The sequence below is a fragment of the Abramis brama genome (assembly GCF_963993115.1).
Source record: "Abramis brama genome assembly, chromosome: 7".
NCBI lineage: Eukaryota > Metazoa > Chordata > Actinopteri > Cypriniformes > Leuciscidae > Abramis > Abramis brama.
Window position 1 is genome coordinate 35821398 of NC_139969.1, and position 16426 is coordinate 35837823.

At 37.7% G+C, this 16426-nt stretch overlaps 1 protein-coding gene across 1 annotated transcript; it reads right to left on the reverse strand.

Annotated features, from left to right (window-relative positions):
* Nucleotides 1-120: 120 nt before the first annotated feature.
* LOC311086614 (uncharacterized protein) lies at nt 121-13565 on the reverse strand. Its single transcript, XM_084119585.1, has 3 exons — nt 13261-13565; nt 1407-1532; nt 121-1261 (listed from the first exon to the last, which is right to left on the reverse strand). The coding sequence occupies exons 1-3, from the start codon at nt 13343-13345 to the stop codon at nt 336-338; spliced, it is 1137 nt and encodes a 378-aa protein (XP_083975711.1). The 5' UTR covers nt 13346-13565; the 3' UTR covers nt 121-335.
* Between the last annotated feature and the right edge of the window lie 2861 nt (nt 13566-16426).

Genomic DNA, 16426 nt, shown 5'->3' on the forward strand with positions numbered 1-16426 from the left:
GTTTTAAACAAAAACGTTTGAAGACAGTTAGCTGCAGGGATGCATTCATATAAATGCCCCCCTCAGGGCCAGAAGGGTGAATTTCAAGTTTGATTGTAAAGAATGGCTCGAATTCAGTACTCATGGTGAAATATTCATTTTAATAAGAAGTCAATCTCATTTGGTCACTTTTCAGTGGTTTCAATGAACCCATTAACCATTATATACTATAATGCAAGTATATGAACAATCATTAATTTTCATTCTGTAAATGACTGCATGATCTACTGTTGTATATTAGGACATTTTTCACATTTTGATTCACAAAAAAGATAAAGTAAAACAAGAGCAATAATTTAGCACTCATTAATTGTTGTGCTCTTATGGTCTCTTTTCTCCAAACGTATCGACTTTCCATTTAATTTTGGGCAATGCTTCTTTCTGTGAATCTGTTCAGCACTGGAATGGCTGAATCTCTTGCCACATTGATGGCACTGATACGGCTTCTCTCCAGTGTGAATTCTCTCGTGTCCTTGCAAGGCTCCTAACTGCTTGAAACTGTTTTCACAGTATGAACACTTGTAAGGTCTTTCTCCAGTGTGGATCCTTCGGTGCACTTTCAACAGAGTGGCTGTAGAAAAGGCTTTACCACAATCGGAGCACAAATATTCTTTCAGACCAGCGTGTATTTTCTGATGGTCTTTAAAACGGTCCAGCCATGAAAACCTCTTTCCACAAACAGAACACAAGTAAGGCTTCTCTTTTGTGTGAACTTTCCTATGGCCCTTTAAATCTGATTTCTGAAAAAACTTCTTATCGCACTGATCACAATCAAATGGCTTTTCTCCAGAGTGAGTGAGCTTATGAACTCTGAGACTGTTTGACCATTTGAAACTCTTTTCACACTGATCACATGCAAATGGCTTCTCTTCAGTGTGAATATGCATATGAGTATTAAGGTTGCTTTTACTTAAAAAAATCTTTGCACACTGAGGGCATGTGAACAGGTTCTCACCCGTGTGACGTCTTGTGTGCATCCTAAAGCCTTTTTTACATTTCAAACTCTTTCCACATTGAAGGCATGTGAAAGGTTTCTCTCCACTGTGAATTCTCATGTGATCCTTGAGGCTTTGTTTACGTGTGACGCTCTTTCCACATTGAGGGCAGGTAAAAGACTTTTTGGCTTCTGCTCTTTGTTCTTTTAAAGCATCATGAGGTTCCTGATTCTGATGTTTCTTCTCCATTTCCTGTAATTCTTCAATTTTCTTGTGTACTTTCAAGTCTAAAATGAAAATATAAAACTGTCAGATGTGATTTTCAAATCTGTAACTTATTGTTTCATTTTGTTGCTTCTATAAATTTGTAATAGCCTATGATTCTAGTAAAAAAAAATAGTTAAAAGTCAAGAATCAAGAACGGACACCAACCACTTTTTTCCTCAGTATCTTCATCTTTCACTCTGCATGCTTCTGAAATTCTCGTATCGTCATTCTCCTCTTTAACAAACTCCATCTTTACAACGTCACAGCTCACTGTGGTATGGAGAACCAGATCTGGAAAAAAAAAGTGATTACGCTATAGATTACTCCATACTAGGGCTGCACACTAGGGTTATTCCCTAGTTCTCTAATGTCATTCACAAATATACTGTTACTGGTGATAATATTTGAGAACTAATGATGTGCGACAACAGATGTTCTAATTCTCGATGTGTACAATAAAAATTATTGAACATTAATGATATCTTCAAGACAATTATGTTGGTTCTGTTCTGATTACCCAAGAGGGGTTATCGCTGCTCTCCCTGCTCTTATCCATGCTAGGCTGCATGGATGGGCAGGGAGTTCTTGCCCAACAGAAGTATACCGCAAATTCAAACAGTATGCTAAAATGTCAATCATCTTGACGATAGTGGTCCTGATAGAATAGTACAGGAAATTCACTCTTTGAAATCGGTACGACACGACACATAAAACAGTAAAGGATGACGAACGAAAAGCTGTTGTTACCTGCAAATTCGGTGGAAAGACGCACAAAAGGGATAAACAAAAATGTTCAGCTTATGGGAAAAGATGTAGGAAATGAGGAGAACCCAATTATTTCACTGCTTTGTGAAAGTTAAAACAAGTGCATGGGAAAGTTGTGAATAATGTAACAGAAACAGAGAGTGATCTGTATGAGGACATTTGGAGCATCACAACTGAGTCTGTGGACAACGTCACAAAGAGTCTGGACGGACAGCCGAGTCAAGTGTTTGCTGCTGTGCTGCTCGGAAACAACCTGGTCAAATTCCAGTTGGATTGTGGGGCAACGTGTAACATTATCCCCATAAACTTTGTGAATCAAGACGTTCAAATAGAGAAAACAGACCAGGTACTTGTGATGTACAACACAAGTACACTGAAACCAAAAGGCAAATGCCAGTTGAAATTGAGAAATCCATGTAGCAAAAAGCTGTACAGACTGGAGTTAATGGTCATTGATGCACACCACTAATAATAATAATTTGTTACATTTAAATAGCGCTTTTCTCTGCACTCAAAGCACATTACATGGAAGGAGGAATCTCCTCCACAAGCACCAATGTACAGCTCCACCTGGATGATGCGACGGCAGGCATACTGCGTCAGAACGCCCACCACACACCAGCTTATTGGTGGAGAGGAGACAGTGATGAAGCCAATCAGTATATATGGGGACGATTAGGAGGCCATAATGGACAGAGGCCACTGGGCAAATTTGGCCAGGATGCCGGGGTTACACCCCTACTCTTTTTTCGAAGGACATGCTGAGATTTTGAATGACCACAGAGAGTCAGAACCTCAGTTTAACGTCTCATCCGAAGGACAGTGCTTGTTTCAGTATAGTGTCCCCATCAATTTACTGGGGCGTTAGGACCCACACAAACCACAGGGTGAGCAATGAAGCAATGTTTAATTCAATGAAGCGACAAGAATACCTTTTGTGCACCAAAAAAACGACTTTATTCAACAATTTCTTCTCTTCCGTATCAGTCTCCAACGTGCGTTCACGAGAGCATCCCTCACTCATAGCAGACTGACGGTTGGAGGGGAGTGGTTAAGGATATTCAACCCAAGCCGAAGGAACGTCGTTCCAGAGCTGAAGCAAATTTTCAGATTTTGATTTACCACAAAGATTATTAGTTGAAGATTACCACAACAAACTAATTTTTGCACGGATTAATTGTTTACCACAAGACTAGTAATGTGCACTAACCAAGTAAATAGAGTCCATTTTGATTTCATGAGGTCTTTAATATCCCAATATTCAATTTCCAGTCATATTTTTGGAGTTTTATCTTTTATGATGTTTTTAGCCTCAGCTTTACTTAAAGGGCTAGTTAGCCCAAATATTAAAATTATGCCTTTCATTTGTCTGTTGAACACGAAGCAAGATAATAACAAAATCTTAACGGTATGCAAAAAAAAAAAGTCAAGTCAAGTTTGTTTATTTAGTGCTTTTCACAATACACATTTTCAATGCAGAAAATCATATTGTTAATATGTACAATATCTTCAAAATCGAATGGTAAGGCTAACACTCTGCCTAACATCTCTTAGCCAGACATTGAATGAAATGATACATGTTTGGAAAAACTACAGATTAAACAATAATAAAAATTATAGTTAGTTGTAGCCCTAGCTATTATGAGAGAAATTAATATGCATTTAAGTCTAAAATAAGAAAGATCTGTTGCACATTATTCAGCAGAATCATGCAGTAAACAACGAGATACAATGATTAGCATCATTTTATTTCTTGTATTTCCACGGTACACTACACCAGTGATTCCCATCCCTGGTCCTGAAGACCCGGACACTGCACACTTTGGATGTCTTCATTATCTGGCCTTGGAGTTTGGCCTAATTAGCTAATGAGTTGAATTGTCTATGTTTGATGAAGGGAGTGCGCAGTGTTGGGGAATCAGCATTGAGAAACAGTTGCCTATACAACACATGGCATTAAACAATCAGTGGAACTGATTTAAAGACACAGTAAATTACATTATTGCTTTACCACACATATACTTTAATTTAAACAGTTGTTGTTGACTGTTTAAGCTACAACACAGAATAATCATGTAGTAGACAGTGCCGGAGAGGCATTTCAGGTTTTTTTTTTCCAAACGTCAACTTTCCACAGCAAACAACTATGAAATGAAGACCCTGATATACTTAAAGCTAAATTGAATTAATTAACTGGTGTGACGTCATTCCAAACAAAATTAGGCAAAAGTGAAGTTCATTTAGAGTTTATGCAGTTTAAAACAGCTTAAAGTCAACTTTCTGGAAAAGTAAACACCTTCAAACTACCATTGATCTGTGTGACGACGATATAAAAGGTCGGTGTGGCTCTGAGGCTTCGCCTTCTTTGATGTGGAATTTTTTTTCTGGTTCATTTCTTCTGTTCAGTCCATCGATGTCAGACGCAAGTAAAAACATGAACACGCTGCTTTATAGTAGAAACTGAAGTTGTAATTCTAATTGAAACACTGACACTGTTTTTTCATGTTTAAAGTAAAGCTGCTTGATTTTAAACAATATATTGCAAACGTGCAAACATCTACATTACTATAATCAGACGCTTTCTTAACTGCAGTTTTCTCACCACTTGTTATTTTTTTGTGTATGTGTTTATTTTGTTATTGAGAGGAAAGCACACAGCACAGATTTATATTTTCATATCGACAGCATCAGTTTGTTCGCTAATATAACTTATATTTTTACTCCCAAGCGAAGAACAAGAACTTCACCTCAAGTATATTGGAGGCTTAAAGGGATAGTTCACCCAAAAATGAAAATTAGCCCATGATTTACTCACCCTGAAGCCGTCCTAGGTGAATATGACATTCTTCTTTCAGACAAATACAATTGGAGTTATATTAAACAATGTCCTGGCTCTTCCGAGCTTTATAATGGGAGTGAATGGGCACCATTCTTTTGAAGTCCATTCAAGTGCATCTATCCATCATAAAAGTGTCCCAAATGGCTCTGGCGGGTTAATAAAGGTCTTCTGAAGCGAAGCGATGCGTTCTTGTAAGAAAAATGTCCATATTTAAAACTTTATCAACTAAAATAACTAGCTTCCGGCAGACGACCATACGCAAGTCGATTTACACCAAAAGAGTAACACTTGATGTATGACGTAGGATGCAGGAGTAGCGTAAGCTTTGACGCCTCTCGCGGTTCAAACAAACAGGGCTGGGCAACCGCGTTCATCATTGTGTTGTGCGTCAAGTTCAAGGGTTACTCTTTTGACGTAAATCGATGCGTACAACCGTCTGCCGGAAGCTAGTTATTTTAGTTGATAAAGTTTACACCAACGCATCGCTTCGCTTCAGAAGGCCTTTATTAAGCCCTCGGAGTCGTTTGGGACACTTTTATGATGGATAGATGCATTTTATGATGGATATGATGCACTTGTATGGACTTCAAAAAAATAGTGCCCATTCACTCCCATTATAAAGCTCGGAAGAGCCAGGACATTTTTTAATATAACTCCGATTGTATTCGTCTGAAAGAAGAATGTTGTATACACCTAGGACGGCTTCAGGGTGAGTAAATCATGGGCTAATTTTCATTTTTGGGTGAACTATCCCTTTAAGTCACCACTTAAGATAATTTACCATAGCAAATTGCTCTTAAATTAAGTTGCTGCACGTTTTCTGAAGATGAACTTTGCTCTTCACTTTGACAGCTTTGGACAGCGATTGTTTACGTGAGCCAGTAGAGAGCGCTGTTGGCTGAAACTTCTCCCACACGGAAGGCAGACGAAAGGCTTCTCTGCAGCATGTGTCCTCTCGTGCTTTTTCAGGGTTCCCGACTGAGCGAAACTCTGTCCACAATGTGAGCACTTGTATGGTTTTTCTCCAGTATGGATTCTCTGGTGCTGTTTTAAGTTCCTGGCTCTAGTAAAGGCATTGCCACAGTCAGAGCATACATAGGCTTTCACACCTGCATGCATTTTCTGGTGATCTTTACAAGAGTTCAGGCGAGAAAAACTCATTCCGCAATAACAGCAGAAGTAAGGCTTTTCTTGTGCATGAACTTTCATGTGTTTGTTAAGAATAGATGATGAAGTAAATTTTTTATCGCACTGCTCACAGTTAAATGGCCTTTCTCCGGAGTGAGAGCGCTCGTGATCTTTGAGATTCGCTACTCTTCTGAAACTCTTTCCACACTGATGGCATGTGAACGGCTTCTCGCCGGTGTGAATCTTCATGTGACTCTCAAGGTGTGCTTTATATGTGAAACTGTTTCCACACTGTGGACATGAGAAGGGCTTCTCTCCTGTGTGAATCATTAGGTGTCTCTTAAGATTTCCTTTTTGTGTGAAAGTCTTTCCACACTGAAGGCAGGTGGAAATAAAACTCTCTCCTGTTCTTTGAGTGGAGAACAAAAATGAATTTTTCCCATCAGGTTTCTGGTGTTGATGTTGCTCCTCCACTTCATGCAGTTCTCCGCTTTCCTCTTTCACGTCCTTATGGTCTAAAATGGATATAATAAATTGTAAAAAAAAAAAAAAAAAAAAAAAAACATGTTACTTTGTGAGAGGCGAATCACAACTTTTAATACTAGTCTGTAGGCGTGTCCTTATCAACGACCTGATTAAGACCTGATTATCCACTGCCACGTCTATCTCATGTCATGTTAATTTCGTGAACGTGTGCTGATAAAGAAGCATCCAATTCCAACGACTTGCAAAGTGTTGCTCAGAATCAAGCATTAGAACCGAAAAAAGAAAAGCTCCATCAGTGGTGTGAAATTATTTTGGATTCTCTAGCGATGACGTCGAGCAGCGTGTTATTCTGTGTAAGTTATGTCGAACAACTGATTCTGCACCATCAAGCAACATTATGAATTTATTCAATCATTTAAAATTCAACCACAGAGTACAATACGAGGAGTGTCTTAGCGTGAAGCCAAAAGCACCAAGTCATGCGAGTGCGAGAACTGTTACTCAGACACCCATCATGAAATCATTTAGTGCTTCGCCGTACCCGGCAGGTTTTCAAAGGCAAATGGAGATAACTGAAGCGATTACGCAGTTCATTGCAAAACACATGGCGCCGACTAATACTGTTTGCAGCGGGGTTAATACAACTACTAATAAACACACTGGATAAGAGATATGTCATCCCCTCCCGCAATTATTTCTCTCAAGTTGCACTATCTTCACTTTATTCAAAATGCCGGGAAGGCATTGAATCAGATCTGTAAAATACAGAGTTCTATTCCACTACGACTGATTTATGGTCGAGTAGAACTATGGAACCATATATGAGCCTAACAGTTCATTACATTGATCAAACTCAAACCAGATGCTTGCAAACATCCTATTTTCCACAAGATCACACTAGGAATGCGATTGCTCAAGGATTGAAAGAGATGCTGGCTGCCGGGGGTTTAAAGGAGGAGCAACAAATCTGTGTAACTACAGACAACGAAACAAATATAGTGAACGCAGTTGCTATTAATAAATGAACCAGACTCCAGTGTTTTGGGCACAGGCTGCAACTAGCAATTGGTGAGTAGCCTGCTATTTCTCAAGAATATTTATTTATCTTAAAAAATAAACACTTAATTATTATGCCATTGTAATATCATATTTACTTGTCTAATAATATGCAGACCAGTGGTTTTCAAATCCATTCCTGGGGACACCATCCTCCCAGAAAGTTTTAGATGACTCCCTAACTAATACCTGATTCAACTGCAAAAAGGTGGTGGAGTGCTTTTCTCCTATAGCTGGAGACGAAGATTTGTCCGAGGCCCAGAAAGAGCTCAAGTTACCTGAGCACAAGCTCAAGACTGAATGTCCAACAAGGTGGGGATCAAAACAAGCAATGATTGCCAGGGTGTTGGAACAACAGAGTGCCATTTCTTGTGTTCTCTCCACGGATAAAAAAGTCATGGCACCACATGGCAGGATATAGAAGTCCTTGAGGCAGTCAACAACTCCCTTTCTCCTCTTAGTGAATTCACTGATGCTCTTTCAGGAGAGAAATATGTAAGTGTATCATATGTGAAGCATGTTCTTCATGTGTTCAAAAATAAAATCTTGGCAGAAAAAGAGCGAGAAACAGAACTCTCAAAATGCATCAAGAAGATGATCCTGGACTACCTGAATGAGAAGTATGATGATCCACAGACACAAGAGTGGCTTGACATGGCTTCTGTAATCGATCCCAGATTCAAGCTGAAGAATATCAAAGACGAAAGAGTTGAAGCTGTCAAGATTCGTTTGAGAACTGAAATGGCATCAATACCTACAGTCATGCAGGTCATTATACTTATTGATACTGCTGTGCGTATACTACTCTGTGTTATTGTTAAGCCCCACAAATGGCACAAAAACAAAGCAGCATCACTTTTTGTGCACTATATTATAAGTGTCCTAAAGCCATTCCATAGTTTAATGTGACAGATGAATATTGAAGTCATTAAATTCAAGTTCACATAAGTGCATCCCTCCACTCCGGCTGTCAGTCATTCTCCACTCAGCACTCAAACTGCGTGTCGCATTCGGTTACGACAGTAACACAAGGAAACTCTCTCCAAGATGATTCAATGTTCCTATTATACTTTATCTGACATGTCTGTGATTGGCTACAATGATCAATGCTTCAAAAACACATTGTAAATATAGAAACCTTTTATGCACTTCACAGAAGTTTTGGCTTTACAGAAGCTCTAGAATAAAGTTATTGTCCAGCTAAAGTTAGTTTTGATTGATACACTTCCATTGCAAAGATCATCATTTATTAACTTAAGGGCCGCTAACACGACACTGTTCTAACAGAAAACTCTTAATGCACTCTGCCCTGCTCATTTGCACGACAACAGTGCCTGGTGGCTCGAGAACGCAAACCTTGAAATAGGATCCAAGGTGCAAGCGTTGAAATTTTTTGAAAAACGTTGTTTTTCCATTAAAGATTGGCATCAAAGGGCACACACAGGTTCCTAACCGACGACGTAGACTTGACAGTCCATCAAGTGTTAGACAGTATTCTAGGTTATTACGTGAGGAAGTTTTTTGTCCAATAATTAGAATCTCTGTTGGGGTTTTTTCAGAATCAAGTAGTAAGAAATTACTAGTCATCCAGTTTTTTTATATCAGCTATGCATTCCGTTAATTTTGTGAATTGGTAAGTTTCGTCTGGGCGTGAAGAAAAATACAGCTGAGTATCATCGGCGTAACAGTGAAAACTAATGCCATTTTTCCTAATGATATCTCCCAAGGGTAGCATGTACAGGGAGAACAGCAACGGTCCTAGTACTGAGCCTTGTGGTACTCCATACTGAACTTGTGATCGATGAGACATCTCTTCATTTACTGCTACAAACTGATAACAGTCAGATAAGTATGATTTAAACCATGCTAATGCAATTCCACTAATGCCAACGCAATTTTCGAGTCTATTTAAAAGAACATTGTGGTCAATGGTGTCAAATGCAGCACTAAGAACGAGTAACACTAATAGAGAGATACAACCATGATCGGATGATAAGAGCAAATCATTTGTGACTCTAATGAGAGCAGTCTCAGTACTATGGTACGCTCTAAATCCTCACTGGAAATCCTTGCAGATATCATTTCTTTCTAAAAAAAGGAACATAGTTGTTAGGATTCTGCCTTTTCTAGTATCTTTGACAGAAAAGGTAGATTCGAGATCGGCCTGTAATAAATCTGTTTTTCTGTAGAAACTTGCTGTTTCCTTGTAATTATTTGCAGTGGCGACTGGTGAAAAATATCTTAGGCTTAGGCTGTGCCATATTAAACCAGTTTCAATAGTTTGGTAACCATGGGAGTCAGGTCTTTTAGCGTTGTGGCTCCCAGGTTGTGGAATGCTCTTCCTCAAGACATCCATCAAGCATCCACCCTTCTCTTCTTCAAAAACACATTTTTTCTCTGAATATTACTCTTCAGCTCACAGTCTGTAAATTCTACCTTGTTATTGATGTTATTTGCTTGAATCCCTCTTTGTTTGTATCTTTAACCTAACTTTGCAAGTGACCTCTGTATTATTTTCTGCCCTTGGTATGTGTATTGTGTGTTGATGTTGATGTTTATTTTGTTCTATTCCTTAACCCAGTGTTCTCAAACTTTTTAGTGTGTTGTACCCCCTGAGGATTTTAACACCCTTCTACATAGGCCTACTCCCTCTCAGCAGTCACACCTTTTTCAGTAAGGGACAATATTTGCCCCCTTAAATCGATTTTTCCAGTGTATTTTTACCTTTACAAAATTTTTTTAAAAAATAAAATAAAATCACCAGTAGGTGGCGGCAAGTCATGGTCTTTATTAGTGAGTCATGGAGTCATTCATTCATACAGTAACGAAGCAAGTGGCTGTATTTATGAATGAATCATTGACTCTCACGATTCGTTCAAAGCCGCAGATTCGTTCACAAACACTGTTGTGTGCTGCAGTTCTGCTGTGGCTTTCGTTGGAGCTATTATTTTTTTGTAAAAAAATTGTTGAACTGTTGTATAAAATCAATGTCACATTTGCAATCGTGTGGATATAATGTGATCAACATTAAACACAGGAATTCACACAGGGTATGGTTTTGTATCGAAGAGAGATCTTCAATCTTAAATCGATCTCTATGCACAGTCTGTGTCTCTATGTATTCTTCATGCTAGTAAGTGCTAGCCTAAAGAACCAGTTTGAGAACCACTGCCTTAACCTATCTTTGTAAAGCGACCTTGGGTGTTGGAAAGGCACTATATAAATAAAAAAAATATCATCATTATTATTATTAATAACCACCCAAACACAATACAAACTGCAGGATACCAATGCTCTGTGAAAAAGTCAGTAATTATTTAATGCCAATATTAAAAGGTTGAGGCATTCTTACACAAAAAATAACGAACTGCACAAACTTTCTATTTGCATTTGAAAATTGAACTCAAACTGTTTCGTTACTTTCTCAGACAGGTGCTTCATATCCCTCACTCCGGTCACTGTCCATGCTGGATCTGTCCCCGTTGTTTTAAAAAGTAAGCACAGAAAGCACAATAAGGCATTAGCATGACCACATCCAGCTAGCCAGGCCTTTCTAGTGTACCAGCTCCGAGAGAAGCCTCGCACGCACTGCTTCCCTTTATCGCTAGCCTGCTGTCTGATAGAGATGGGCGCGCGCTTGGGGTGCTAAATGAATCGCCCATAGCGGACTAGATTTGAGCTCGCTAATTGGCTACAGTTTATGTCAAACATTCATTTCTTAAATCAGTGATTGGCTAAGCTGCTCCAGACCCGCCTCTCTGGGGGATTTCTCCAGCGCCCCAGAGCTGATGAGACGTGCACACAGGTGGAGGAGACGTGTAGAAAAAGCACACATTTTGAATTTCTATCATATTTCCGCATATACTGGCTGCATTTAATATTTCATTTAAATATTGACAATTTGTATACATGATTTATGTATTTACTTATTTATTTAATGCATGTGGCTCATAAACTGTGGTAGCGCCCTAGCGCCCTCTATTGGCCAGTCGCCCCTGATTATTTCTGAAATTAACTTTTAATTTCAGAAAATTAGAAAATGTCTACACCATTTTGTTTTTTAAACCAGGGGTTTTCAAACTGGGGGCCGCAAGGGAGTGCTAGGGGATCAGTGGAAAGGTTTGGAGAAAAGCAGTGTAAAAGAAAAGTAAAAATAAATAAATACAAATAATATTGAACTAACTAAATAAATTAAATACTTAGATATTGAAATAATGTATATTTTAAATAAATAAATAATAAATGAATACAGTAGACCAAGACAAATCAATAAGAATAAATAAACATAATTATATTTAATAAATAAAACAATAAAATGATAAATAAAACATTTAAAATTTCTAAACTTTACATTTAAAACTAAATAAATGTATATAAATAAATGTAATAAAACCTATAAAATAAATAAAAAAAGTAGTGTTTTAAATTCAATTAATCAGTTAATAAATTTAAACTGACTAAATCACTTAAAATAAAAATGGATTAAAAGAAATAAAAAATTGATCTGATAGCCTAAATAATAAATACATTTGATAAATAAAAAATAGATCAAATATTTGATTAATAAAACATGTATTTAATATAACAAACACAGAAACTAAATATTTTACACATTTATAGTATTAATTATTCCACAGTATTAATTGGGTCTTTTTAGGCTGCCATTTCAATTTTAGGATGGGGCTCGCTCCAGGATGCTCGAGGGTCCGTGGGTGGCACCTGAAAGACTGAAACCCCCTGGTAGGCTACAAATAAAACTTAACCTAATAGCCTGAAGATATACCTTACTGCAGACTTCAGCTTCAACAAACACACCTGCCTGTATTTTCAGCTCCAGCACTGGGGTTTTCTACACCTGACCATGCAAACATGTTTTGCTGTCAAAGTTTTGCCAAACAAAATGCAATTCATTCATATTGGCAGAAAACGTAATGCAGCTTTAAAGGCTAAAGCAGTGGCTTTGCTAAATGCCTCTTCTGTCATGCACTTCTGTCACGTAAATGCTGTCAAACATGTTAAGTAACTGCTATACAACGTTATGAGCAGAGGTGGACAGTAACAAAGTACATTTACTTGAGTACTGTACTTGAGTACACTTTTTGAGTATCTGTACTTTACTTGAGTATTATTTTTTTCTGGAAACTTTTTACTTTAACTTCACTACATTTGAAAGACAATATCTTACTTTTTACTCCACTACAATTCTGTCAGGTCCTTGAGTAGAAAGTAGTAATGTCAGTCAGGGGATGATTTTGGTTGCAGGGACCCGCAGGGGTTGCAGTTTTGCAGGGGTTGCATTGTGGCTAGAAATGAAAGTCTAATTGACGTCAGAACCCGACTGATGTTGGTTTCTGACGTCAACCCGATTTTCGTTTTCAACCACAATGCAACGTCTGTCCAACGTTGGAGATTAATATCAATCCGGCAACCTGCTTTTCATTTTCAACGTTGGGTTTGGTCTTCTAAATGCGAATTTTGTCATTGTTTTGGTGCACACTATCTTATAGATAACAGTAAGGCTAACATATTCATACTAAAAGCCAAACAACTTTAAATAGGGAAGTATTTGAGGGAACAGCCATTTGGGTGTCCGAAACCATTTTGGATGTTATTGAGTGCACTTATTCAATCTCACATTCAATCCCACTACTGGATCTAACTAAGTAACTGCTATAGGCTACAACGTTATGAGCAATTGCTTGTTTTACGTTACTCGGATTCATTAATGAATGAATGCACACCAACCTTTTTGTTCCTCAGCATCTTCATCTTTCACTCTGCATGCTTCTGAAATGCTTAGATCATAATTCTCCTCTTTAATGAACTCCATCCGAATGCAACTTTCAGCTGTTTGTTTTGAAGCGGTCTTCGTCGCGTTTCAGATGATGTGAATTTCCTCAGCAGATACTGTCCTGAATAACTCTACTGTCCCACTTAAAATACGTTAAATAAAACACTGTTAAAGTATGGTATTACATCCGTACTCATTTGTCCCCTAGATAAATATACGTAATCCATCCGCATCTGCTCAGCTGTCGTAAACACCTACTCTTCCGTGAAGCAAGGGATTGTGGGCAATATTGTAGTAAAAAAAACTTGAAATAATATATGTATTATTCATTGTATTATTATTTTATTCTTATCTTATAATTTTGTCGTTTATATGTGTACAACAATCATCCAGCCTAAATAAAGTATAAATTACATTATTGATAATATAGTTAATAACTTTTTAATTTATTGTTTATTTATTATTTAACACCTATCACCACTTTTTTATTTTTGCTGTTCTGCATGTGTAATGTTTTATTTCTGCATGCATCTGGGAAACAGTTGTAGGATATTTGTCAAAATATAATGCAAACAATAACATATAGGGTGAATTGCCCTAATGTGGGACATTTTTTGCACTTAAGACTTCTGTGACATGTTGCAATGTGTAACCAAAACATTATATCCACACCCAATACCATTTTAAAAACCCCAGGATGTGTCCTAATCAAATCAAAAGAGAAAATTCAGATAACCCATTCATAAGATAAATTATAGACATATTAGTGCTCTTATTGCAAGTCGTCTGAGAAAATCTGCAGCTTCCTAATGTGGGACAGAACGTCTCCCCAATGTGGGACACTGAAAAATCTATGATAAAAGACCAAAAATCACATTGATACATGTAGAATAGTAAAATCTTTTATTTTAGATTCACTGGAGAGTAGATAGGGACATTCCATGCCCTCGCCAACAGTCTCAGCTGAGGGACCCCACCATCCTCAACAATACTCCTCTATGGCTCTTTTCATCCTGTCCTGCCTCCACTGATTAAGTTTCTTTCTCTTATCCTTTCCCTGTTTCTGCCTCTCTTTCTGTGACAATCTGTCCCTGTCTTTCTCACCTTTGCCATTATGATCTAAAATACATTTCATTGAATTAATCAGATGCATAAAATAAAGTGGAATTGCTTTATTGGTTTTCTACTGCATTTTTAAATTCAGAGTTATTTTTCATTTTAAGTCAACTATACCTTTTACACATACATGGCACATGACACACACACACACACACACACGGAGAGAGAGAGAGAGAGAGAGAGAGAGAGAGAGAGAGAGAGAGAGAGAGAGAGACACACATATGTAGGCATGCACACATACAAAAAAAGAGCCTTCAAACCGCCCTTCAAGAATAAAAAATTCACGTTACTGTGAAAATCTGCATTAAAAGTATTGTAATATTGCATTACAAGACTAAAACCATGTAAATAACCATGTTTGTCCCACAAACCATGACCCACCACACATTTTGGACTCATTGAAGTACTGTCCCACATTAGGCTGATCATGCTGTCCCAGATTTGGAAACCATACTTCCTAATGTGGGACACTAAAAAATTAGATAAAAATATAAAATATATAGTTTATACACACAAAGTTAGACTATTTTTTGATGGACAAACATTTCATAAGCATATTAGGCTAAAAAGTAGCAGGATTGCATTGTTTAAAATGTATTTAACTCCTTAATATCAAACTTGTTAAAACTCTATGTCAATGGCCTTCGGATGGTCTTCACACAAGGTGCCTCATGTTTGATGATTGCTCCACCCTCAAATATGATTGGACATTTGATAGGTCATGTGATTTTGATCACATGACACCACAGCTTTGTCTAACCCATAGTTTCACTGGCATGCATGTATTAATGGGGGACCTACAAACTCTAGACCTTAAGTGTCCCACATTAGGCAGTGTCCCACTCTAGGGCAATTCACCCTATTAGAAATTCTGACCCATTAAAGTGACCAAATTAAATTCAGACTGATATTCTTTGGTGCCCCTGACCCTTTTCATAACTCTGACATTAATAATTGTGGAAATGAATCATCACAGTCTGTGAATTTGTCTGGAAACCTGAATAAATTATAATTGTGTTTCATGTGGTCACATTTAAATTAGGTTAATAATAATATATTTTTTATTTAATTAATTTCAACTAGGTACATTAAAAACCCTAACTGGTTTAATTTTGTATTCAACTCAAAAACATTAATTTACAGTAATAAGCTTACCTGGTGACATGAGGATATATTACATCCAGTTGACGACTTAATTTATTTATTTGTTTGTTTCTTTGTTTGTTTGCATAATTATGCACACAATCACAACACAAGCATCTTCCAGAAATGAAAAACAATGTGATTACAGCAGCAGCAGCAGCAGCAGCACTGTCAAGAAAGACAAGGACAGAGCATCATCATCTACTCAGAATCATAGTCATGATGACCACCTGGATGACGTCCATGAAGATGTGTCTGTCTTCCTCGCCCCTCATGCTGAGCTCATCTCAACCACTCAGGTCCCAATCTGGGATCTGGCCCATGCTGAAAGCATTCACATGTCTCAGTTTTAAGCATTTGCAGTAAGTTGAATTTAAGATTTATGCATACAAAATAAGTTTTAACATAAGCAAACTAATAAACGTATGTGATGCATATTTGTCAGTCATACATAAATTAGGTAAGGTTTCTGTAATAGTAAGTTATTGATAAAATTAATTTTTTGTGACACACTACCAGGTTTATATATTTGGCATCAATAAATGCAATTTTCATTGTCACATCCACCAGCTGGAGTGCCCATGATCGCCACCAGAGGGCACTCCTTCCGTCTCCTGTGCTATCTCATCATGAACTCCATCCCCCATAATCCATTGCACAGACTCATTAGGATTTGTTTTCTTCCACCTGTGGTTCATTAGCTTGTTTGTATTTGCCTATTTAAGCTGTTCTCCTTTGCTTGCATGCGTAGTCTTGAGTGTTACCACTGCATTTCTGTTCCCTGTTCGGGATGGGAAAAGATTCAAAGCATCGTGAGTGTCGAAAACAGCGCCATCTTGTTGCAGGTCAAATTTATAG

Bases quoted from the DNA above. Each gene is read 5' to 3' on its own strand.
- LOC311086614 (XM_084119585.1), bottom strand. From the start codon at position 13,345: ATGGAGTTCATTAAAGAGGAGAATTATGATCTAAGCATTTCAGAAGCA. The intron at 1,533-13,260 runs GTTGGTGTGCAT...TTTTTTTTCCAG, and splicing joins AGATGCTGAGGAACAAAAAG to ATCTGGTTCTCCATACCACA. The intron at 1,262-1,406 runs GTTGGTGTCCGT...TTTTCATTTTAG, and splicing joins AGATACTGAGGAAAAAAGTG to ACTTGAAAGTACACAAGAAA.